Raw genomic sequence first — 25,408 nt, 5'->3', positions numbered from 1 at the left:
GCACAGAGGAGGGAGAAGGGAAGAGAGAGAACATACAGAAAGAAGAAACTGTACCTAACTATAGAAAAGTGAGACACCCCCCACCCTTAGCTCCACTAAAGTGCCCCCAGAGGAGTCTGGCCTCTCTGCAGACTCAGGGGGAAGCAAGGGGACTGGAGAAATTAGCCTTAATCTTCCACATCCCCTCTTCTGAAGATCCCATACCCCAGCCCTTTTGCTGTTTCTTCTGAGGACATTGGAAGACTAATGGAGAGCTAAGATTTGTGTGTTTGTTTAAAGTAAACTTAGGCAACTATAGAGAAGATGGGATGTTACCAGGCCAGAGAAAGGAGGGGGATAAAAAGAAACCATCAGACATTGACGTAAAACTAATTCACATCCACTGGTTTATTATTGATCACGGGGCATTTCACATCAACACTAAAATTCTTTATTGCAAGTTTTACAATAATCAAGTAAATTCAGTCCAAAAACACAATAACCACGATGGGGGTGGGGAGAGATTCTACCTATAGACTGCCTCTCTGAACTGAAAGTTCATTTTGATTTTCTTTTGGCTCCTCAAACTGAACAGCTCTGAGAGGCTCTCCAGATGCATTTAGCTTTGTCTGCTGTCTTTGCCCCCTCTCCTCCCGCACCCCCCCCAACAATAATACAAAAGAACTTCATAGCTTTGTTCTCCTTAAAATGACTTCCCCCTCACTAACCTCCCCTGGTGCATTTTCAATGCAAAAGGCCTAAGGAAAGAGGGGGGAAGAAGGAGGAGGAGAAGGATGAGAATTGGCTTTAAAATCTCTTTCCTTTTTTCTTTTCCTCATTTCCCCTGAAATTCACCCAAACCAGACTATCACACCTTGCAATATATAATTTTTGCAGTTTTTTTCTTAAAAAATAAATAACCCCCCAAATGGCCTTAAAAAAAAACAAAAAACACCCAGCAGGTACCATGCTAAGACAATATCACATGCTTAAAAGGGTCCTTAACAGTGGAAGGCAGAGGAGGGCAGGGGGCTTGTTTGTTTATCTGTTTTGTCTGTTTGGAACTGACAAGGGACAAGGTGAGAGGAAGAGAGAAAAGAACCGATATATATATATATATATTAAATTCTATAAATAAGAGTCAATTTGTGTGTGAGGGGAGGGTGGGGGCATGGGGTGGGGGCAGGGGTGTGAGTTATGTTTTATAACCTGGTAATGTCCTCTGCCCGTTGCTGCTCCGGCGGCGTGGCGCTCTGGGAGTGGTCTTCAGAAGTACCCGGGGTAGCTGCCGAAAGGGTGCTGGGCGCAGCGCCGGCCGGGGGTGCTGACCTGACTTTGGTGTTGGGGAGTCGGTGGTCCTTCTTCCATTTCATGCGACGGTTTTGGAACCAGATTTTGATCTGCCTCTCAGAGAGGCACAGCGAGTGGGCGATCTCGATCCTTCTCCTTCGGGTCAGGTAGCGGTTGTAATGAAACTCTTTCTCTAATTCCAGGACTTGCTGCCGGGTGTAGGCTGTTCTCGAGCGCTTGGGTTCCCCTCCGTTATAATTGGGGTTCACTGGGGGAGGGGGAGGGGAAAAGCAAATAGTGGGGTTCAGAGGCAGCAGGCACCCCGCCCCCCACCCTCACCTCATCCTCAGCTCTGAGGAACAGGAGGAGGGAGTGGTGGAAATAAAGTCATCAAGCTTAAATGGGTTATAAAGAAGTTGAAGGAAGCTGAAGACTTTGTAGTGTAATAAGAGGGGAATCCTCATTGTAACGACACTGAATTATTTATGCGCCCTTAGAAAGCCAGCATAGTTTTCACACATACATAACAGATCGTAGCACATGGCTCGGACTGCCCAGAGTAGCTAAGCCATAAAATTTATGGGGGATGTAATTACCCATTCTCGCTCGTAAATCCAGTTCAATTGTGCTAACCCAGAGTCGCTCCTGGAGAGAGAGGGGGAAGGAGAGAAAGGAGGATGGGGGCCAGAGGGGGCCGAGGAGGGTGGGGAGCGCTAGGGAAGAAGAGAGGGAGGGGGGGAGCAAAAAGCAAAGTTGCCTACCCGTGCTAACGTGAATTTTTTTCATCCATGGGTAGACTATGGGTTGCTTGCTGGCGGCGCTGGAGGGATGGTCGGGGGCTGGCTGGCTGCAGGCTGGCGGGGCTGGGGACGGGGAGGCGGAGGCGCCTGAGAGAGGCGCCGGCTCGCAGAGCGACTGTGATTTCTCGGGGTGGTGGTGGCCCGCCTGGGCCGGCCCGTGGCCTCGCGAATTCCCCGGCCCCTGGAGACTGGTGCAGCTATACTGGCGCTCAGGGTAGCTAGGGCGCGGAGGCGGTGGTGGGTACAGCTCCTGGTGGTGATGCTGGAATCCCGATTCCCTGGTCCGGCCGTAATATTCCGGACTGTGTTCAGGGATGTAGCTATTTTGCGAATATTCTTCGCATGGAGGAAATTTCGGATCGATGTAGTTAGAGTCCATCAAATACGAGCTCATGATCATTAATTTCTGGAGTGGAAAATAATTTTTCTCGCTTTGTCGTTTTTCTGCTCCATAAAGCCCTCCTACTAGCTAGCGACCCTGTAAAGTTACTTTCACCATGTGACTCCGCCGGCCAATCACACGGAGCAACCCAGTCCCCGGATAAGGAACCGAATCGCTTTATTCAAAATGTATCCAATTTTTTTGTGTGTGTAGTGGTGGTGGTGCTGGGGGGTGGGTGGTGGTGATGTGGGGTTAGCTGGCAGGGGTTGGGGTGCCGCCAGTGCACATCCCGTCAGACTGACAACCCTCCCCTGCAAAAGGAGATGGGAAGCTCCCGGCTCCCCTCCAAAGCCCGGGCATTGGGGGCTGTCGGGAGGCAGTGATTCAGCCCCCGCCCAGGGTCTCCCCTCAGGCCTCTGCTGGGCCCCGTGGGCCTCCGCTCTTGAGCTTTTCCAGAGGTCTCCATTCATGGCGATCGTGTCTCAGTCTGTGTAGGTCACCGGGCAGCGCCCCTCTTTCGCAGGAAGAGGAAGTTGAATGAGGACTGGAGTGGAGGTTGGATGGGGAGGGGCCCAGGCTGAGCCGAGGAGGCTGGAGAGCCTGGAGTGCCCCCCATCCAAGGATACCAGAGTCCAGCCCTCTTCCCCATACACACTCACCCAACCCTCTGGCCATGGGGCCGGCGAGGCAGGGTCCCAGCTGGACCAGGCAGGTAGAGGCAGCGGGATGCAAATGATTCTGACGTCATTTCTGGAGGTCTGGGGGTTGAGCCCCCGCTGAAGAGAGACAGGAAGTGGTTGGCAAAAGCAGAGTTCAGAAGTCTCGCCTTCCCCTGCTACCCACTGACCCTCCCTGCCCCAGCCCCAGAGCAGAGGATCTCTTCTACTGCTGGCTCCTGTTTCCACTCCCCATTCAGCCCGGCCTGCTATTTTCTGACAATTATCTCCAAGGAGCTGGGGCACGGAGGAGAGCTTTCTGCCAGGAGTCAGTGCCCTCTGATGGTGCCCAGCCAAGACCCTGAGAGTTCTTTCTCTGTCCCCACAGAGGGCAGACATAGCTAATAGGGAGGCCTGTGTGGGTAGAGCCTGCTTGCTTCTCGCTAGGAGCTGTATCCATGTAACACGTGTGTTTACATGTAAACACGAATTCCTAAGGGCCAGCTCCAGGCTGCTTTCCAAAAACGGAAGGCTAAGCTCACCAAGTTGGGGAGGCAGGGCCAGCCTTGGGGGTCTCCAGCCCATTCACACCCCCTCCCCTCTCTCTGCCACCCACTCACAGTAGTACTCTGATGGAGGAGGGTGGCAGGGCCATAGAGAAGGGAGGGGGCCAGGAAAAGCTGCTTTCCTAACCACCACCCGCCCCCCCCCAGCTAGGGGTGGCCCTGTCAGGCCACCGATTCCAATTAACTGATCGCCCATAACTCAGAGTTGGGGGGGTAGCAGAGGGGAGAGCCCAGGGAGGGAGCCGGGTCCCCTTGTTGTACTTGATAACAATTATAGTTTAAAATCATAGCTTGCCGGGGCTCGGCTATATTTTACTTGATAACAATAAAAGTGACACATAAAGTTAACTGTTTATGTTTTATTTATTAGACTAAATCTGCCAGCGGTGGTAGGAGCGCTTGCCTCGTCGCTACAGCTTTTATAGGGCTGTAAAACGTCATAAATCAGTCTCGCGGAATCGCCCGCACTCTTTGTGTCGGCGGCGGCGCGGGGCTGGCGGCCGCTGGCTGCCTGCTCCCTCCTTTCCACGAAAAGTCGTAATGTGATTTTTTCCCCTCTGATTTTATTATTATGATCGCCGCCGTGATTAGTCAATCTACCTTTAATTCGCCGCCCTACGCTGCCTCCTCCCAGCCCAGCCTGGTTGACACTTGAATAAGTACCTTTTAAAACGGCATAACAACTATTTGAGGGTTTAATTAGAACATCTGCAATTAAGGGAATGAGGAGGGGAAAGGGAAAAAAAATAAAGCCCTTGTGAGAGGGAGACTGAAAGCAAGAGATTCCCATCCTTTCTTCATCACCTTTGGGATGTTGGAGAGGGTTTGCACTTCCAAATTAGGGCTTCCCCAGAGGGCTGGAATGAGAGGGAAGCTGGACCACAGGCAGTGCCCAAAGGGTGCTGATTCCCGCCTGGGCCCTCGCTGCCTTCCCTCTTCTAATGTTTAGGCCCCCAACCCCACCCCAGGCTCAGCAGAGCCAGCGCTTAGCTTCCAAAGAGCTGGCACTTGGGGGTCCCTGAATACTCTCTCTCCAAGAGGACAGTGCCCATCCCCACTGTCACCTGGCCAGGTGAAGGAACAGGAGTTCTCCAGAGGCTGACCACCTCTTATGGAGATTCCCAAATTCTCAAAGAGTTGGCTGAGAACCCTTGCCCACTCTTGTCTGGAACCCTCTGCATGTGAGGACAGGCTGGTTAGGTTGGAGAGGAACTTGAGACTGTGAGTGAGGGGGCAGAGGAAGGCTACTGCTTGGCTAACAGTGGTTTGAGTTGTGTGAGGGTTGTCTTATTTTAATCATTGGTGATGGGGGTGGGTTCATTAAAAATTGCTGGAAGAGGGCAAAGGGAAACCAGTGCTGAATCCTAGTACCTAAGTCTGAACTATAGTCCCAGATGACTCCATGGGGAAGTCCAAAGCTCAGCAAACTTTGGTACTCTGCGGAGAGGGTTGATGAAGAGGGAGGAAACCAGGCCCCACTCCCTGCCCCCTTCTAGGCCTGTACCTGGATAGGGCTGCCTCACCTGGAAAGGTGAGCTGTGAGCCTGACTCTCCTCTCAGCCCTCACACTCACCTTCTACCATCCCTGCCCTGGCCCTAACCCTCTTTTCTTCAATCTTCACCCTCCTGGACTTGTTAAGAAGTCCTCCCCAATATGTTGCCTGTCACATCTCATCCCGGCCAGGTTTCTGAACTTCTGCAGGTGGGTCAAGGAGACTGACTTTGGGCCAGTGTAAGTAGTAGACACAGAGGGTTCAGATGCCCCCAACTGAATGTCAAGTCTGTCTTTGGTTATTATGGTTAACATATATGCATGCACACTATTAATATTTATTAATATATTAAATGCCTCTTTATGCAGCTATAAATATGTAGAGTTCTCATTCCAGGTTTGTGCAGCTAATGCAACATGCACATCCAGAAAGTGAAATCTCCAAGGTTCCCCTAAACGTGCCCACACTCGTCTATATCATTTACAAAACAACAACAGCAACTCCCTTTGGGCTCCTATAGCTTAATAGCAAGGAAGTCGCCTATCACATGGGTAAAATACCACACACATACACACAAACATTTTCACCTGGATATTATTACAAGCACAGAAATAAAATCCGTTCGAAGGGCTTTTGCACTTAGCAATGGCTTAATTGGGAGGGGGTGGGGGTACTAAAGCAGCTCTCATCTGTGATGAATCCTTGTATCTGGTCCTGTCTTCTTTTGTGTTTCACCCTCCTGCCTCCCGCCTTGCTGGCCCAGGGACCGCACCTCTGCCCTGTCCTCCACCTTACTTTGCCCCAGTTTTATTTGTTTTTATTTTTTCTGACTACCTTTTGCCAGCATCCAAATGCTCTCTGCAATTGCCCCTCCACCCCATCCCCTTTCTAAATCTCGATTTGGTTTCTCTTTCGGAAACATGTTTCAGTACAAAGCGCTTCCCTTCTGACATCGCTGAAGAAAAATATGTGTCCATTGTGTGTGAGGCCTTATTGTGCCTGGATTACCATACTGACCGTTGGATAACCCATATTCCTCCCCTCCCCAGTAACAAGCTGCCGGCTGAGAGAGCTCAGCGGCTCCACAGATTCTCTGCTGCATTAAAATCTCACCCCTTTCTGATTTTTCCAAGGGAGAAAAATAAATGGGTGAACCAATTCAGGATTTGGAGGGCAAAGGGAAGGAAAATGAGGGTCATTCCTTTCCCTACTCTTTAAAATGCAGGGTTTATGTGTGTGAACGTTGTTGTTGTTGTTGTTTTAGGGATTAAAAATTGCAACATGTCTGTTTCCTTTCACTCACATAAATTGACTTTTAGATGGTATGCAATCAGGCAATTCATTTCACTTTGATTTTTTTTCCTTTGGGCAACTTGAAAACCCCAAACTAAATCAAGGCTCATATCCCATTTTTTTCGTGTGTGTGTGTGTGTGTGTGTGTGTGCGCGCGCGTGTTTGTCCCTTTCTAATGCCCCAGCCAGGGCTAATGTATGCAAAAGAATATGCAAATGCTTAATTGATTTTTTCTTAAATCTCTTGTCAGTAAAAGTAATGAATTGGTCTAAAATGATTTTAATAACCTGGATATGTCACCAGAAAATACTCAACCTTTTTTCTTCTCCTGGAATAGCTTATAGTCTCAAAAAAAAAAAAAAAAAAAAGCAATCATGGAATGTTAATTTGCCCCCCTTTAAAATATTGAAGATGAATTTCTCTTGTTTGTTTGGAGACCATAGGCGAGGTCCTCTCATGGATTTCCCCCGCCTTGTCTTGCCTTCCTTGGAATTCAATTTTCCTTAAATCTCGTTTAAAGTGGCTTTTTAAAAAGTGGCCGCATTTTAATATTGGTTAGACAGAGTGACCTGCATTTCACCTCGGGTGTTTGACTTGTTCCAATAGGTCACTGCCATGGGGTTATTGATGAGGAAACTCCATTGAAATTTGTCTCTTCGCAAATGGCCTTTAGATCTTCCAGCGAGTTCAATAACTAGTTATAATGTGGAAGGGGAAAAATGAAGGCCCTGGGCTAACGAATTTGATGTTTCATTTTTATGCTGGAGAAATTGTTAGTTAGAGATTGGGTTCCCCACCACCTTCCTCCCTCATCCCAGCCTCATTGACCCCCATCCCTCTTCAAGACTGCTTTTTAAAACTTGGTTTGGGGTGTCCCTTGCTAACTTTGATGCAAGCTTTAATTCTTCATATTATGAAAATTGTTGCTGAAACTTCTGATGTGTGGATGCAGGAACCTTGCTCTGCTGCAGGTTTGTAACCTGAATTTCTTGCTGGGGAGGGGGAGTTTTATTTTTCAAGGAACCTAAATTTGGCTTGAAAAGATCTAGAAACCAGGCTGGCCTTAGGTTAGTTTATGGAGGGCTCCCTGGCCTGGTCCTCCCAGTATTAAAGAGATGACAGGAAGCTGGAAACACTTTTAAGAGTTTATGAGGGTATCTCAAAGTGCCTTAATCTGTTCTTGGCCTCTGAACTGCCAGAGACCCATGAGATTAGGCACCCAAGAGCAAAGAAGGCAGAGACTGGGAAAAGCTAAGGATAGAGAGAGAATTCTACAGCAGGCAAGGGAATCCTGGGTCCTCTCCAGGGTCAGCGTCAGAATTCATGGGGACTCAGTCGGGTCACCTCTGTTGCTTCACAAGAAGGGTGACCCAGAAAAGCTCAATTCCCAAAGACCATGCATTTTAGTAAACTGGAGAGAGTCGAGGAAAAAGTGGGGTGTTGGAGATTTTATAAGCTTTCCCTTTTTCTGGAGTTTTTAAGGGAGGGAGAGGAAAAGGCAGAGGAAGGGATTGGAGGTCTTTATTTTATTTACCCCAACCACAGTCAAGTTGGGGAACCCTTGACTCCTCGAGAAACCTCTGTGAGAAAGAACTTTGGAGAGCGCGGACTCCTGGGCTGACCCAGCGATATCAGATCATTACCATGATTAACCTCAATAATAAGAACATCTTCCCCTCACAAAACACAGGTCCCGGGGTGCCTTTTTTCCCCTTCCAGGAACTGTTCTTTCTCCTTTCCCGCCCAAAAGGATCCAGTTTGCTCAGCCCCAAGCTCCCCCTTTAATAACCCCGTCTGCCTCGCACACCCCTTCCAAGCCTCGGCCCATAGATCGGCATGCCTTGAATCCTGGGTTGGAGGAATCAAGGCCGAGAGAGATTTCTAAGTGCCTGAAACTAGGGTGTCACCTCCCTCCATCCCCTCAAACCCAGAGGCAGCATCTTGATGCCATTTGGGTTCGCAAACTTGCCTTGGCAAAATCGTGGCACCAGTGGGATCTGGGGAACGGCCTTCAACTGCAATTGCGCGTCTCAACCCCACAAAAATGGGAAAGTCGGAGAAAGGGCCATCGGCGGTTTCAGGGTCTGGCCTGGGAGAGGGCACCACAGTCTGCTCTTCCCAGCCAAGTGGGAATCAATAGCGATGTGTTATAAACTTCCCCGAAGCCCCTCCGAGCGCTCTGTTCCTGGCGGGCGAGCCACGTCCCTAAGCCGCTCGCCAGCCTCGGCCTGTACCTTGGCCCCCTCCTCCGAACCCGGGACCCCCAGCTTCGGGCCTCGCCCCCTCCCTGTTTTAATTACGTGATTGATTTCCGCTTTGGCCGCCTCGGGACGCCTCTCCCTCCGAGAGTTTAAATCTTTCGGCTCCCTTTTTGTATTTCCGAGTCTTCCCGGCGGGCTGTAATTTAGAGGCGGCCCCTCGGCTGCCGGCGCGCACCTCGCGGCCTGGGTCCGGGGCTGGCTGCGGCCTCGCCCTACATTCCAACGAAATGGTCCTGCCGCGGTGCTCGGGCGGCAACCGGCTCTGCGGCGCGGGACTCTCAGGCTGTGGTCCTGCCCACTCGCTTTCTGAATTATTTTGTGCTCCATTATTCTCTGATAGGAAAACGTTCCCTGTGTGGGTTATCCCTTCAGGCCTGGCCTCAGAGCTGGACTCTCCGCGGTTCTGTGCTTTTCTCCTCCCCCGAATGAGGTGTGTGTTGGAAGGTCTGGATTGAGCCCGGAGGAAGCGCGACGCCTGGCTCCAGGCTTGCGGGGAGCTCGAGTCCCTTCGCCCCAAACACCTGGGCCCCGCGCTGGCGGGCGAGAAGCACCAGAAGAGACGCAAATTCGGCCACAACTTTACGCCGGTCAGCGCAAGAGGGCCCACCCCGCTGCGGCCCCTACCCCGCAGTAGGCGGTGGATCTGACTTTCGCTCCACAGCCCAGAGGCCCCCTCGCCCTGGCAGCCTCAGCGGGCACCCTGCAGCAGCCTGGGGTGGCTGCGCCCACCTCCGCCCGGGAACACGCTGTTCAGCCCCTCCACCCGACGGATTGAAGGTGAGGCGAAGGAAGGGAAAGAGGGGAGAAATTGGTGAGAAGAGTAGACTTAGGGTGAGAGGAGAAAGGGGAAGACAAGAAATGAAGAAAAGGAGCCCCTTCTCCCACTGTGGCTGACTTCTTTCCATTTCTCTTTTTCCTCCCCAAACTGCTGGTTTTCCACTTAATCTCTCATTTATTTACAACAAATAAACATTGCTCTGCTTATTCTCCTACGTTGTGTTCATTCTTTGATCTTTTCTAACGAGGCAGCAATTAGTTACTATTAACAGTATATATATACACATATATATTTTTTCCTCAAGGTCAGAAGGGGATTAGGAATGTCTTTCTGACTGGAAAGAAGTTCAGTGACACTTGAGTTGGCCACAACCTTCTCCCCGTCCCCTGACCTACAACACCCCAATACTTGCCCCCCAGGCCCTCTCCCCCACAGCAATGTTGCCGGGTAAATAAGAGTCCGCCTGCCTGGCTATTAGGATTCTGGAGACGTTGGCATCTGTAGCAATCATTAGTCAAAGCCGCGGAAGCCAAAGGAGCCGAGGAGTTGGACAGAAAAAATCTTGGAAATGATATACAGGAGCCGCTGAGGCATCAATCCCAGCCGATAAGAGCGGGGTTGCTGGGAGCAAGGCGGCCGCTTAATTGGGCCCTGGGCACCAAGAACAACCGGGGAGGAGGAACCTATGGGTTGTGCAATAACCCTGGCATCATTTGGGCGCCCTACAAAAATTGTTGGGGACTTGATCCCCTTTTCCCCCACATTTCAAAGGCCCAGTTGGGGGTGTAGGGAGACCTACAAGCCCCTGTCAGCCTCTCGCCCTGGGGATCCAAGAGGAACTGGGCTGGAGGACTCTCCCCTTCCTTCTCTCCCCCTTCCTTTTAGTGGCTATCTTGAGAGGTAGGGAGCCTCAGCTTGGATCTTGGGTCACAGAGGCAGCCTGGAGGCAGGCTATGACCCTTAGAGTAGGTTTTTGGGGGCAGATAACTCAGTGGGACTAGCTTTGGAGATAGTCTTGGAAATAGAGACAGAATTACTTGCTTTAATAAGCTAAACATCCAAAATATATTTGTTCCCTACACCCACTCACCTAATATCTTTGTATATCACAGACGCAGAGATAGAGAGGGAGACAGAGAGATGCAGTAAGTTTAAGTCCTTCTAGAAGGGAGATCTATGTCCCTATACACAGATGCATGCATTATGAAACTATCTCTAAACATACGTCCAAACATGTAAGTTTTTCAGCAAAAATGTAAAGACTGTAAAGACCTCTAAATATGTAGCTTCAATATGTAGCTATTTTATGGGTTAGGATCCTTGCATAAATCTAGATAAAATTTTCAAAATGCACATTGAACACACACGTAGCTCTTTCCAACCAAGAAAAAAATTCCCTACTATTCACTAGGTGTTTCAAGAGCGTTGTACCAATACATCCTAGCATATACATCCAACCACTATAGAAAGATTGGTAAAGTGCACACAGGAATTCGACCGAGGACCATTATGTTCACTATGGTTCTATAAATCTAAAGACCTATAAATCTGCATTTAAACGTGGAGTAAAAAGGAGTATAAAACATACATCCTGATATAGACATAGAACGAACTATCTACAAATACATTTTCACATATATAACTATAGGAGTGCTGAGCTCTCTGTGAAGATTATTTGCATGGAGTCCTAGGAATGAAGAAGAATCTCTAGTGCTTGTGGGTTTGGGGTATCCCAGCCCAGGCTTCTCTGAGAAAGAAATGAGGGTGGACTAGAGCCTTCACAAGTACTAAAAGGGCCCAGGAACTCATATAATCTATGACATATTTCTAGCATATAGGGGCATTTTACTGGCAATGAATATAAGCCCTGATGCCTGGGCCTGAAAGCTTCCTGACCTGATCTGGCTTGAACTAAGGCTGAGTTAGAGGGCTCTTAACTTCGTTTTCCTTCAGCTCCTTAGCCCCAGGCTCAAAGGAGGGACTTGCCAGGGAGGGGGTGGGGGATCCTTAGAAGGGGAAGACTCATTATCTTTAGGAAATGGAGCTATTTAGGTAAAATATATTGTTTGTTTGGTAGATAGAGATGTGAGACGGCTGGGGGCTTACACACACACACACACACACACACACACACACACCTGCACCCATCTCTTAACTACAAAAAACCCAGTGACAGACTGCAGAGCTCCCTTCATTCATGCGGTACGTGATGGGGTTCCCCTATGCCCCCCTCCCATCTCCTCTTATTCCTAGCTCCCATGAACTCTTTCTCTTATATATCTGAAGTTCTACCTTGTCCAAGGGGGTTTGGGGCTTGGGGAAAGAGTGACAGGGAGAGATGAGCCCCAGAACAGAAGAGTCCTGATATCTACAGCCAGGCTCTGAAGCTATTTACCTTCAATGTTAGTTCCTTTGTGATTGAGGGGTTGGGGGACCAGGGACTGCATGGGCATGAAAGGAAATGAAAGGTTGCATTATTTTTTAGGGGAAAACTTTGAGGGGGAAAAAAAGTCACCAACTAGCCTTTTAAAAAAGAAATTGGAGGCAGAGGATTTTGAAGACTCCAGATGCTCTGTTATAGTTCTCCTTTAGTTTACTGGGGAAGGGAGGCAAGGAGGGGCCTCAGGTGGGCTTGTGGAAGTGCAATCCAATCTACCAAGCCAGCTTTGGGGGAGAGTGATTTACAAAGCAAAACCTCAGATGCTACTTCCTGAGAAGTTACCAGATCAAAACACCCTCCTCTAGGTGTTTACGACCCTGTCTTTACTCCCAACAGGAAAAGCACCCTCAATAAAACCTCAGCCCATGTCCCCATCCTCCACCCAGGGGATGGGGAGAGACACAACATAAAATGAAAGACCTGACCCTTACTACTCCCTACACACACACACACACACACACACCCTGTATTTTCCAGCCAGAAAGTTGACTTTTAAAAGAAGTATTTACTAGACAAGATTTCTTTCTAATGTCTAAGCAAGGGAGCCCTGAGGAGTTTGGAGTCTGAGCTTGGAACAGCAGGAGAGGGGGATTAGATCAGATAAGATTCTGGCCTGCTTAGACCCTCCATGTCTGTCCAAATCCCAACAACTCAGTCTGGGACAACACGACACTGATCACAGAAAGCCTGGCTGCCACCATCCCTGGAGTCAGCTCTAGGGTTTGGGTTTTCTAGAAAGGCAGAAGGAAGGAAACTCAACAGCTGCTCAGGGCTTAAGGGGTGGGGGTGGGGTAGGGAGGACAAATGGTTTCGAAGCTGGGCTGACGGGAAGAATGGAGTGGGAGGGAAGGAGTGGGAAGTTGGTTCCATACTGGTTACTGTATCCAGCCCAGGCTTCTGACCTCTACCATACCATCCTTGGGCACATATATGTATTTCTGTGTGTTCAAGTATTCTGGTGTTCAGGGCCAGGAACTAGGGGAAATGAACCCTAGGGAAGAACCAAGCCTGAATTGCCTCTCTCAGACCTGTGGTGCAGAACCAAAAGGATCCTAGGTGACCAGGCTACACATTTCAGCCAGCCCACATGGGGTTGCAGATCACTGTAGAATTTTTTTTGTACATGTGTGCAGGTGTAGAGAAGCAGCCTTCTCCCTGCACTGGCTCCCTAGCATGCCTGGAGCAGTGGACTGGCTCAGGGCCCAGCCCAAGTGTTCAACCTCTTCTCATAGCTGCTAAAATGTGGTCCTTAGAGGCTGAAGAAGGTCCTGCATAACCGAGTTCAATTTTCCCAAGTCCCACATTGCACACCCACACTGCCTCCTCTGAGGTATCTCTGTTCCCCTTTTGCCTCTCAGTGAACCTTCGGATTGGGAGAGGGAGATGATTACAAGGGTTGTGTAGGGCTCAAAAATAAAGAGATCTGTATCACCCAAGTTTCTCAGCCCAGACCTTGTCTGGCAATTCCTTGGGTTCCTGGGGCCCCATTGAAGCAGCTAGCGGAGATATTATCAGAACAGACACACCAATATGGGTCACAAGGAGCCAATAAAAGTGGGGAGGGGTAGGAAAGGATGTGACTTTCTTGGCTCTCAAATAGCCTTGTCTTCTCCTTAAATTGAATCCCTCACCCCAAAACCCTAGTTTGGCATCCTGATTCCAGATTTTCTTTCTTTACCTCAAAGGGCTTCAGGGGCCCTAGTCCCACTAAAGAAGAGGCTTAGGGTGGTGGTACTTGCCTTCTCAGCAAAAAAGACCTAATTAAATCCTAGAACAATGATGTTTCGGCATTCCCCCTCTCAAAAACTCAATCCAAAGCAGTTATGGAAGAAGAGCGATAGTCAAAAAGAGAAAGTTTACCTAGATATTAGGAGGGGTCGAGGCACTCATAAAATCTCTTTTCCCAGTGCCTGTGTGGATAGAACCAATCTCCCCCATCTTTGTTTCCTAACTCTTCATGAGAACTGGTACCCAGTGTGAGAAGTCCACACTGAGGGGAGAGTTGGTCTCCAACAACCTGCCACACTATTCACTGGGGAAGAATAAGTGTGTCCTTTAATTCTAACTCATAAAAGAGGAAAATGGGGCCAGCCGCGGTGGCTCATGCCTGTAATCCTAGCACTTTGGGAGGCCAAGGCAGGCAAATCACCTGAGGTCAGGAGTTTGAGACCAGCTGACCAACATGGAGAAACCCTGTCTCTATTAAAAATACAAAATTAGCCAGACGTGGTGGTACATGCCTGTAATCCCAGCTACTTAGGAGGCTGAGGCAGGAGAATTGCTTGAACCCAGGAAGCAGAAGTTGCAGTGAGCTGAGATCCTGCCATTGCACTACAGTCTGGGCAACAAGAGTGAAACTCCGTCTCAAAAAAAAAAAAAAAAAAAAAAATTGGACGCGGTGGCACACACCTGTAATCCCAGCACTTTGGGAGGCTGAGGCATGTGGATTACCTGAGGTCAGCCCGGGCAACATGATTAAACCTCGTCTCCACCAAAAATACAAAAATTAGCTGGGTGTGGTGGTGGGCACCTATAATCCTAGCTACTTCGGAGGTTGAGGCAGGAGAATTGCTTGAACCCAGGAGACAGAGTTTGCGATGAGCCGAGATTGCACCATTGCACTCCAGCCAGGGCGACAAGAGCAAAACTTAGTCTCAAAAGAGGCAGATGGAGCAGTGTGGTTGAAGGTAACTTGGGAAGTGAGGGCTCAATGACTTCTGAGAAGAGCTGCTCTTTTTCTGGCTTGTCATCCTTATCCTTCCCAACTGGCCTGTGGCATTGTCCCCAAACCAGCTCCACCCAGAAGACAAACAAGGAGGTGGGGTGTTGAAAAACTCCAGCTCAGTCTGGACTATCCTTCCCATTCTTGTGCTATTAATGACCCCAGGGGAGGGCTTAGAGGTCCAGGTGGCACAGTCCATCAGAACTCCTGCCCCTTAGCTCAAAGAGGGCAAGAGATCAGGAAGAGAAGGGGAGGAGAACCCAACCAGAAAATTCACTCTGAAACAAAGCTCTGGAGAAGGAGTTGGGGGAGAATGCCCGGGTCTGGACCCAGCAGTGGACTGGCTCAGGGCCCAGCCCAAGTGTTCAGGAAACACAAGCATTTCTGTCATAGATGTGCACTCCCTGTGCCTCAGATGCTCTTACTCAGCAATAGTTTCTCGCCTATTGCTTGTTCTTGGTCTAATCCATGTAAACTCAAACACTGAAATCCACACCTTCAGTAGCTGTACCTTTTGATGGCGATTGGCCAGGACATAGGATCATCACCTAGTCTATTATTATTATTATTACTATTATTATATCCTGTTAAAAGAATGGAAGAGGAAGGGGTTTAAACAAATCCATCAACTATTTAATTTGGAGAGTGAGGAAAGTCGGAATTCTCTGTGCTCCTTCCTTTCCAGAACCCTTAACTAGCTCAAAGTTATTTGACAAACGAGAGGTACCAAACACAACTTTCAAAAAAAAAACTCCACTTTTGCTCCCTTCCTAACTTTATCAGCCTGAGGCAGTCTGATACAGCTAATGGCTATTGGAGCATTTCCAGAAAGATAAATCGAAAGTCCTCTCCTCTAATCACCCCACCCGCCCTCATGAAAATCAGAGGAGTGAATACTTGTAAGTGTATGGGGAATAATCACAGCCAGAATTTGAATTTAGGGCTAGAGTTCATATCCGCATTTGCTCTATAGTCTAATTTAGAGTCTACAACTACAACACCCAGAAAACTGGGTAGAATCACGCTGGCGAACGTGGGAATAATCCAGAAGTTGCCCCCACAACTTCACATCCTTGTGCATTTGAGATTGACTCCCAGATACAACTTTGTAAGAAATTGAGGAGACAAGCCAAAGACTCCTGAGATGGTTCAGGGACTGAGAGAGGAGGCCAGAATATGCTGGGTATCACTCCAGGCTTCCAAATCTGAGATAGGGTAAACCCAGGAGCTAAGGCTGTGGTGGGAAGGGAGGGAGGGAGGAAGGAACAGGGCCGGAGGGGAAAAGCGAGACAGAGACCCAAGTATTTTTTGCTGATTGGTTGATGGGGACCATGTGACCCTGCTTAGTGCATTTCTGATTGGTTGCTTGACCTCTCCTTGGGTTAAAGACCTAGGAACAAAATTAAAAGCTTTCCGGGTTGGCTGGAAAGCTTGGCACCTGATTGCCTGCCCTTCCTCCGATCCAGAGGGACTCCAAATTCGGGTTTGGGGTAGTGGGTGGGAAAACCAGGAATTTCAGGGCTCCTTTGTGTTTGCCTTGTTTCCAGGTGGAAATTGAAACTGTTTTTACAAAACAGTAAAAAGCTGAGGCAAACTATTTGAGGGGAAGGAGAATCAATTATCACAGGAAGAGGGGTGGTATTTAAATGGAACTTTTGAGCCTAAAGAACAGAAAAGGGGGTGAAGAAGTCATCAAAGGGCTCAAGGGACGCTGTGTAAATCTTTAAACACCCTCGAATGCCCGTCTACACAGAGAGGAAGGGAATGGGACTGAGATTTGGCCGGGAGTCAGGGCGAGTGTCAGGGTGGAGTCTTGCCTGGATGTGGGACTTCGGCCCTGGCTAAATTCCCCGTTAAAGACCACTGCACTCGCTCCCTAGAGCCCTGGGGGGGCTGGAGAGAGGGAAAGAGTCAAGTTACAGACCAAGAGAAACTCCCATCTCCCTGCTGCTTGGATAGGAAAGTTTCCAGAAACCCTCAAAATCACAGACTAGAGGGAAGGAGTGAGCCAAGAAGGACGGGTAATGAGGAAGGGAGAAACTGGTAATTAGTTTTTTCCAATGCGTTGCTGGAGAGAATTCCCTGTGATCCTAGGGAAATAAAGGTATCAGGGAGGAGGGTGGGGGAGGCTGAATCTTGGCCCAGACTGAGGCCCTGAGGGATGGCGTCAAGGGAATCCTCCATGTCGGGTTCCCGAGCTCCTCATGCAAGTGAGAGACCCCTAGACTGAAGGATGGGGCTCAGCTAAGACTATCCATTTATTTGGGCCTCTGTACCCGCTTCATTCTCCCAGAGTCTGCCTGCTTCTTGGTTCTTCCTCAGTCCCTTGAGCAGCAGGGGCGAGGCTAACAGCATTCCCTCCTCACCCCCCAACAGCACCTTTTCACAAAGCAGGCGCCCAGACACCCCTGCTCCCCAGGCATGCCCCACCTTCTGGAAGGTGCAGATCTAGCTCAATCCCTCTGCTCCCCACCCCTTTCTCCCAGCCTGGAGGAGTTGCCCTTATGGGTCCACTGGCCTTCAGCCCTGCTTCCAAAGCCCTGGCTGTTCATGGCTGGCCAGTACAGGAGCCTGAATTCACATGTTGTCTCTTTCCTGGCTTAGCTCCCGGTGATGCACAGGGAGGGATAGCACTTGCAGGTGTGGAAGACACGTGCCTCTCATGCCCAATGCTCCTGCTGCTCCTTCCTAGAAACCTGAAGAGCGCCCTAGCATTAGGATTGACCCCAGGGTGCAGTGCTCAGATTGGGCCCTGCTAGCTCCATCCTCGAGGGGCTACTCTGTCCTTAAGGTTGGGGGACTTACTTTCCCAGCCTAGCAAAGACATTGCCTCTGTTCCCTCACCCATTCAACACACAATTACACTCCACTCACAGCAGGAACCTCTAGGGCTCTTAGGGCCTAGTTTTATCTGAGGCAAGGGCTGGGAATGCCAGGAAGACCCAAGCAGCTAGAGGGAGAGGAGGAAGCATGAAACCACACTGGCTCCAGACGGACTAAGATGCCAAACTACAGAGGATGAGACAGCTGCCCATCCAAACCTGGCGATGAGGGAGGGAGGGGGCACTCTGGGACCTCTGGGTTCAAACAGCTACCTTTGGGATGCTTTTGCCAGTTCAGGCAGCAGTAGCCTGTGGGCTTAGAAGCCACAAAACCCTCCTTCCCTGCCTTTCTCCCCAGCTTCCCACCCTGCGTGGACTCTGGGCCACTGGCCAAGGGCTGAACTCACCCCTCGCTGGAACAGGGGGCCCCAGAGGCATTTCGAACTTGTGTCTAGAGTTTACATACCCGTACAGACACCAAACACCCTTGTTGCTGCCGCTTGCTTTCTTCTCAACTGAAAGGGTCAGGAAGACCTGACAAAACTCTAAACAACCAAGGCCTCTCTACCCCAGTTGACTTGCAGTCAGAGAGAATAAGGAGTGGGAAGGGGAGGGCTGCTCTGGGTAGGCAAGCTCCCCCATCTTCCTACTTCCAGCGGCTTCTTCGGCTTCTTTTCTTCTCCCACCCCAGCCTGAGAAGGCCTTTTCCCCTCCCCCTAATGAGTGGGAACTGCCTTCTATCAAGTGAGGGGGTGGCTAGGTAAATGGGAGAAAGGGTCTGAGAGAGAGAAAAAGAGAATTAACTCACAGCGTTCGCCTGGGATTCATTTGCGAAGATGTAACCTCTCTCACCATCGTCCCCAGCGCCGTAATCCCCTCTAACTGCCAGGCCCTCTGTCCTAGCATTAAACCTCACCAGCAGCTGCGTGGCTGGACAGTTAAGATTATATATGATGTAAATATATTGTGGGTTTGTCAGCTCTCCCTACACCATAAAACTTGGTTTAATGATATCACGTGGTCCCCCAAGAGCCACTCACGGGCTTGCCTTCAGGCTATTCACATAAATAACCTCCAAAAGTTTCAAACTCCTAAATTCACATAGAAGCCATGCCTATTTCTCTAATGCTCAGTTACACTAAAAAGCCCTGGTGCTGTTCCTTTGCCCCACCCCCACATCCCCCTTGCAGGGTGGAGAGCGGGGAGAGGGTAGATCCTTATTTATTTATTTACTTACTTATTTCCATAAGGACCTGTCGCCTTCGAGGTCGTGTTGATATTTTTGTCCTCTTATTTTTTCCTCCTCTCTCCTCTAATTGCTCAGAGTGGGCCGTGTCCCCCCTCTTCCCACTCCCCCGGGAAGGTAAGTCATGCTTCTTCCCCTTCTTTCTCGCTGCCAGAGGGGGTGGGTTCCAGGGCAAAGTGGATAGGCAGGCTCCATGGTCTCTGTTTGGAACCCAGAAGCCCCCTCCATGAACTCCCCCAGAGCAATGCCAGACCCTCGTACCTGGAAATATGTTCTAGGAGGCTGGCAGGTGGGGAAACTACCGCAGGTTCCAAAGCAGAAGCCCCTGTTCAGGGAGAAATCAGGGATCTGGGCCTTACACACCCCCAGTGTAGGGAAGTAGGTACGAGGCCTCTGGCTTGGTTGCCGCCCTTGATGCCGATGCCGCAGAAGCCGAGGCTGGGGCCTGGGCAGACCTGCAGATTGTGACAGGAAGGAGGAGAGCAGGCAGGCACTCTGTGTCCACCCAAGCCTGGCCAAAATGAGTCAGACCTTCAGCTCCTCCAGGGAAGGAAAGGCCCAAACCCTGCCGGGAGGAGGCAGTCAGTGCACGGTGGGGCTGGTGTGCCCTGCCTGGCAGCTCTAACCAACGTTGCCCCCATCCATGGCAAAGCCCTTGGTTTTCCCCCGGGCTGTTACACCTGTCCCCTGGGGAGGAAGCACAGGGCCTGGGCAGCCTGGGAGGCTGGAGCGGGCGGATGCGGGCACCACAGCCTCTTTTTTAGTTAACTGTTACCCACCGGAGACGCCAGTGCTTCTCCACGCTTCACTGCTCGCCCAATAGTTTTACTCAGCATGGAGAAAAAATTAAAATAACTCCCTGAAGAAAATTACACATTTTATTTCAGAGAGAGAGAGAGAGAGAGAGAGAGCTGGTCTGGGTTGACTGCTGTGTGCAAGTTGAGGAGAGACAACAGGCGCCCTAACCTGGCCTGAGTGCAGTGCGAAGGGGAAGGGTGGCAGTTGTGGGCACTGTTTAATAAACATTTGTTGAGACTGCCTATGTGCCAAGCATGGGGTGAGGAAAGGCTCTTGGGTCTTTTAAAAAATGACTGATGGGTAGCTTAGGCAGTGGGATGCAGCGTACGTTAGTACTTATAATAAATCCAAGGACCATCAGCATTAATAATCATAAATATTCCCTTGCCCCTCCCCAGAGCCTCTCTGCTCCCCTTTCTTCTTGCTTGCTCCTGCAGCCCAGCTCCAGACCCTCACCCCACCAGTGTGGGGGGCCTAGTGTGGGGGGAAATCACCCCCTTGTGGGAGGTGGGAGAGGAAATGCAGTAAAGTTTTATGGACCCTTCCCACATTTGTTTCTACCTTAAAGTGCTTCCTCCCCTAGCCCATCCCAGGAACCTGGAGAAGGACCTGAGCCTCAGACACTACCTGAATTATCTGCCTCCTCCCACCCCCACCTTTAACCCATCCTCTCCTCCACACAAAATCCCAGAGACTGAGATAAATGATGGCAAACAGACGTGACTCCAGCATTGGTCTATGCAGCTCCTTTCCCAGTTAATTGTCCTGCATAGCCCTAGGCCCTAGAAGGTGGTGGAAACAGTCTGAACATTTCCTGCCAGGCTGATACATGCTGCAGATTGCCCTCCCTGCTCCCTCTTCCCCAGTATCTTAGATACTGAAGCACACCTCCTCCAACTCTCCCAACAGCCCCTTACCAAGCAATGCCACCTCCCTCTAGAGGCCCTTCTGGGACCAAATGTGTCTCTAGAGTGAGGGCTTAGCCCTCCCTCTATGTCCAGCAAGGCCTCTCAGGGACCACCTAGGCCCAGGAAAGATCTTCAGAAGCCCAGAAGGGCCTGAGGCTGAGCACGGCGGAGCCACTGGTTCCTGCACTGGAGCTTTGGCATACAGTGGGGGATGCTGCCAGTCCAGAGGCCTCATGGAGTGCAGAAGTGTGAAGGCCTTGGACAGCCACAGCATGGAAAAAGCCAGTACCTGAGGCCTAGGTGCCCTTCTCTTCCCCCAGAGGCTCTTGTTGCAGCCAAGGATCAGGAAAGGAACTCAATTTCACCTTCCTCTACTCACTGCCCCTAGAAGCTAGAAAATGTTTTAAAGGGGAGGCTTAAAGTTTGTGGGTCTCCTTCTACACCTCACAGCCCATTTAGACAATTTTACCCAATACATGCCCCAGACAGACAGGAGCCACTGCATCTTTAGTCCTGTTCTCTCTTCGTCTTTATTTGATATGACAAAATATAGTTTCAGGAAGGACCCAGAGTCAATAAATAGTTGGACAACAGCAATGGGTCAGGAGGGCACAGAAAGTCGTGGCAGGGACTATGGGACAGCAAAGGGCCTCTAGGACCACTTGCTGGGGTCCAGTGTCAGGAAACCCCAATAGTTGAGCTAGCTAGCAGGCTGGGGCTGCCGGCCTGAGAGGGCATGCAGCAGGCGCAGGCTGGGGAGGTTCCCGGGTTTTGGGGGAAAGAGGGTGTGGAGATAAGGTTTGGAAAGCATAGAGCAACCGTGGGGGCCCTAGACCGAAGTTCTCCTTTCATACGCAAATCATTTATAAGTGAAAATCTAGTTTAGTCGCTACAAGGAAGCACCCCGAGTCTGGGGCCAGACTCTCGCCAGCCTGCGGCTGTCTAACCCGTCCAGCCGGGAACAAAGGAGAGGGCGAGGCTAGAGGGTTGGGCGAGGGTCCTGTGGCGCGGGCCGGGCCCACCTTAACTCAGGAGGGCCGCGCTGAGGCTGAGAGTCGGAGAGACGGCCCAGGCCAAGGTTCGTTCAGCGCCAGCCTGTACGCCGCAGCCCTCCGGGGAAGCCCTACGGAGCTTGCCCTGGGCCTCGGGTACCGAGTTGAGCCGAGCTGAGGGGAGATGGGGCAGCGCGGGCAGCCCCGCGGGAACCCTGGGTCAGTAGGGATGCGTAATGCCAAGGAAAAGCGCTTTTGTCTGTGAGGTCCGGGAGCCCAGTGCTCCAGCACCTGCCCCCGCCCCGAAATATAGAGAGAGGAAAGGCGAAAAGGAAAGGCGCAGGGACCGGAACCAGCTAGGGGCGCGCTCTGCGGGCCTGCCCCGCTGCGTCTAAAGAGCCTCTTTGCTTTTCATTTTGGAATCTTTCTTCCACTTCATCCTGCGGTTCTGGAACCAGATCTTGATCTGTCTCTCATTGAGACACAAGTTGTTGGCGATCTCTATGCGCCTGCGGCGAGTGAGGTAGCGGTTAAAGTGGAATTCTTTCTCGAGTTCCAGAGTCTGGTAGCGCGTGTAACTGGTTCGGGACCGCTTGCCGTCCGTCTCTGGAACATAAACCCCACCCCAAGCCAGGAAGGGGTGAATAGCGTGCAGCGTTCCCCCATCCCCACCCCAGCCCCAGACCCCCACCCGCGGCCGGAGGGAGAAGAGGCGAGAGCCGCAAGACAGGCCCCGCGGGCCGCAGGCCCAGCCCAGCCCCGGGAGAGGCGCCTCCACCCAGGCTGGAAACTTTCCACTGCAGCCTTCTCTCTGCAGCCGGAGGGGCTGAGGGGGGGTTGGGGGGAAGAGGGAGACCCAGGCTCGGACCGAACAATAAGCACCCTCGAGATCCGAGCACCGGGGACCCCCCTTCCGCCCCTCCCGAGTCGCTGGAATCCTCCGGAGCCGCGAGCGCCGGCGGAGCCGGCTCCGCAGGGGAGGGAGGGAGGGAGCAGCGGGGGGATCCCCGCTCTGGAGCCCCGCGCTCCTCACCCTACAGATCCCTCTATTTTTTTAACTCCCTCCCTCTCCCCCAAAAATTGAATATTGCCTTTTATACACGTTTTGTTCCTATGATCCAATTATGTCGTCGTAAATTTGGGCGCACACAGCCTCTAAGCCTTTTAGTGGACAGTTTTACGAGCCATTGATGCCTGGATCGTAAAATTTATGGCCGCAGGTTTTTTTTCTTTATTTGCCCCGCATGGCCTATAAAACCCAGGCGGACCCGAGCGCGCAAAATGAAGTCCTAAAGTTTACCGTGGCTCATGTGCAGTTTGGTCATCCACGGGTAAATCTGTGGCGGGGCCGGTGGCTGGCTCAGTCCGGCGGGCTGCCCTGTCTGCGCCTGCTCCTCTTTGATCTCCCCACTGCTCTTAGCTCGCTCCTCCAGCGCCGGGCGAGCCGCCTTCTGACTGTACATCCCGGGGTTCAGAGGAGCCGCTTCGTCTCTGCCCAGAGCGTGTCCCGGAGCGGCCGCGGCGCTGCAGGCGGGGCGGTCGGGGTGAGCCCGGGGGTTGGCAGCCATGTCTACCCCGTGGAGAGAGTTGGAAGGCGCAGGCGGTGGGAAAGTGATGCTTAAGTCCAATCCGCCGTAGCAGTACCTGGATGCCTGCACCTCTGAGGCCGATCCATAGTTCCCACAAGTTTGCATGTTATAGGCAGGGATATTGGGGCTCTGCTTATAGAATGAATTGGCTACGTAGGAGCTCATGGCGGGGAGGGCCCAAAAAATTTCTGCACCCTTTTTGATTAAGGGTGATTTGTGACTCTTTGAAGTTGAGGGGTTTTTTGTTCTCCAAAGTGCACAATTTATAGGTGGAGATATCTCTTTCTTTATCCTATGCGCTCTTCCCAAATAAGGGAGCCTTAAATAGAGTCACGTGACTCGAGCGGCCACTCATAAATTTGGCTTGATGACCTCCGGGAGGTTAGTGATGGAAGCCGGCGAAACGCATCTCGATATGTTGGCAAAGCCCAACCAAGGGGGAGAGGGAGTGAGAAAGAAGGAAGGGGGAGGAAAAAAAATGGTTCTTGGAATTGGGGGTAGCCGGGACAACAAGCCCACAGCGACACCTGGTGCCTATATGGGGGAATTGCATCCTGGAGCACCAGCTTGCTTTCCGGTAGCTGAATTTCCTACACTGTGAAGGAGAAGCTGGTTGTTGGAGCAACCTCTGAGCTAGCCTTTTAAATTCTATTTAAAATTGGGAAAAGATGAGGCCCCACCTATAATGCACAGAGTGCTTTTTGTAATGAATAGCCCCGTTCTCCCAAACGCCAGGGTCTTCCAATCTTCAAAAATGGCTGAGGAAAGGAGATTTAGTTAGGTAGGGTGGCCCATGTCCAGGCTGGAGACCCTTAGGGGTTTAACTTAGGTTCCCTAAACCAAAGGTAGAAGTCCCTCGCAGGCCCTAAGGCCCCACTACTGCTGAAGAGGTGCCTATCAGCAAGAGAAAGTAGAATTAGCCTCTGGAGAGGTAGACAGGACGCCCAGGAGGAGGGATCCTGAGTGGTCAGAACAAGATAGTGGGGTTATGAAGCTGAGGGTGCTCCGGGCTGTCTGGGATGGATCTGGAGGTGAGGAGCCAGGTGGAGTTGGCTAGACCTCACCATGCTACGGTCCCCAGAGTGGCAACAAGGCAATTTTTAAGTGTGTGCGTGGACACGGACAGAGCAGACAATGGTCTAGAAGACTGCTCTGTCTCCCTGTGTGCGATCCTTATGTGGTACCTATGCCAGAGGCTTTAGACAGAAAACAGATGTTAATTGAGGGCATGGAGAAGCAAGATTGAAGCCTCCACAAATATTACGTGAGCATGGCAGAGGAAAAGGCCCGTTTTGTGACCTTTGGAGAAAAGGTCTCTGGGCCAGGCTTTCCATGGACCTGAATCCGTAAGATCCACAGGAGAGCAATTTCTGAGCTACCAAGAGGAATGGGGCGGACTGGGAGGTGGGCAGGGCAGGCGCCTGGGTAGCCTTCGCAGGGTATCTGCAGCCATTCGGCCCCATCCTCTTCCCCAGTAGCCCCAAATCTCATACTTTCCCGCCTGCTTCTTCCCAGGAAATCTCCGCCCCTGCCAGAAGGCCCCCTCCTCACTGGTGGAGGCGCTGGAGGCGAGGGTGGGGGTGCTGGAGGGAATATGAAGGGCCTGGAAAACTCTGGCGGATTTTTTCCCTCCGGAGACGCCCCTCAACACCTCTCCCCGTAGGCCCACTCAGGTTTCTCTGGTCAGGCTTGGAGAAAGAAGGCCAGGATTGATAAATGGTTAGGGTCCGGCTGCGCTCCTCACCCGCCTCTTCACCGTTTGAGGAGAGAAGAGTAAGGAACCAGCCCGGCTGGAGCTATAATGAAGAAGGAATTTTTCCCGGCCACGTCAGGAGTCCCAGAACCGGCGAGAGCTCAGTTTCCAGGCTTTCTCTCTCAAGATGTCCTTGAATCGCTCAATCCCTGCCGACAGGGCTCCAGTCCCGCGATCTTCTCTTTCCCTCCGCTCTCCGCCTCCGCCACGTTTCGCAACAGCCGGCTTGGCGCGGGCCTGGGGCTTGCTCTCACGGCGCCCCCCGCCTCCAACTCCCGGGAGTGGGCGGAGGAGACCCTGGTGCCTGGATAGTGCTTCTTTACTGGTCTTTCGGGGCGCCTCGGGGTTCGGACGCCGAGGATCCCCGCTGCCACAGACAGGAAGAAAGGCCTGCGTGGGGCTGGTGCCCAAGCCGACTGATCCGGGCTCCCCCCGGAACAAAATCCTACGCGGCCTTTTTGCCGCAGGGTGTGTGTGTTGCTCCGCGCAGGGAGCTCAGAGAGGCCTCCCAGGCCCTCAGTGCGATCGCGAGAACCAACAGAAGGCCGGGGCCGGGCGCCTGGGCTCCGGGGATGGCGAGTGCAGAGGGCTGTGGGCTTGCAGGCGGCGGGCAGGCGCGGGAGCGCTTGGAGCCTGCTCC

At 51.4% G+C, this 25,408-nt stretch overlaps 2 protein-coding genes across 3 annotated transcripts; both read right to left on the bottom strand.

Moving 5' to 3' along the window:
* Positions 1–363: 363 nt before the first annotated feature.
* Positions 364–3,508, bottom strand: HOXC4 (homeobox C4). Of its 2 annotated transcripts, none has more exons than XM_017945910.3 (3): positions 3,111–3,221; positions 2,031–2,475; positions 364–1,537 (listed from the first exon to the last, which is right to left on the bottom strand). In XM_017945910.3, the coding sequence occupies exons 2-3, from the start codon at positions 2,467–2,469 to the stop codon at positions 1,182–1,184; spliced, it is 795 nt and encodes a 264-aa protein (XP_017801399.3). In that variant the 5' UTR covers positions 2,470–2,475; positions 3,111–3,221; the 3' UTR covers positions 364–1,181. The 2 variants fall into 2 exon arrangements, with proteins under 2 accessions (XP_017801399.3, XP_017801401.3); XM_017945912.3 differs by having other exon boundaries at positions 1,520–1,914; positions 3,111–3,508.
* Positions 2,697–25,362, bottom strand: HOXC5 (homeobox C5). The gene is made up of 3 exons (XM_009180867.4): positions 22,727–25,362; positions 18,990–22,032; positions 2,697–3,227 (listed from the first exon to the last, which is right to left on the bottom strand). Exons 1-2 carry the CDS (start codon positions 23,178–23,180, stop codon positions 21,818–21,820), a joined length of 669 nt encoding a protein of 222 aa, XP_009179131.1. The 5' UTR covers positions 23,181–25,362; the 3' UTR covers positions 2,697–3,227; positions 18,990–21,817.
* Between the last annotated feature and the right edge of the window lie 46 nt (positions 25,363–25,408).

The sequence above is a fragment of the Papio anubis genome, chromosome 9, assembly GCF_008728515.1.
Source record: "Papio anubis isolate 15944 chromosome 9, Panubis1.0, whole genome shotgun sequence".
NCBI lineage: Eukaryota > Metazoa > Chordata > Mammalia > Primates > Cercopithecidae > Papio > Papio anubis.
This window is presented reverse-complemented; position numbering and strand designations above follow the sequence as displayed.

Excerpts from the sequence above, each read along its gene's own strand:
- HOXC5 (XM_009180867.4), bottom strand. The coding sequence starts at position 23,180 with ATGAGCTCCTACGTAGCCAATTCATTCTATAAGCAGAGCCCCAATATC. Across the intron at positions 22,033-22,726 it reads CAAACTGCACATGAGCCACG|AGACGGACGGCAAGCGGTCC; the intron begins GTAAACTTTAGG and ends TTTATGTTCCAG.
- HOXC4 (XM_017945912.3), bottom strand. The coding sequence starts at position 3,506 with ATGTCTGCCCTCTGTGGGGACAGAGAAAGAACTCTCAGGGTCTTGGCT. Across the intron at positions 2,476-3,110 it reads CCCCATGGCCAGAGGGTTGG|AAATTAATGATCATGAGCTC; the intron begins GTGAGTGTGTAT and ends TTTCCACTCCAG.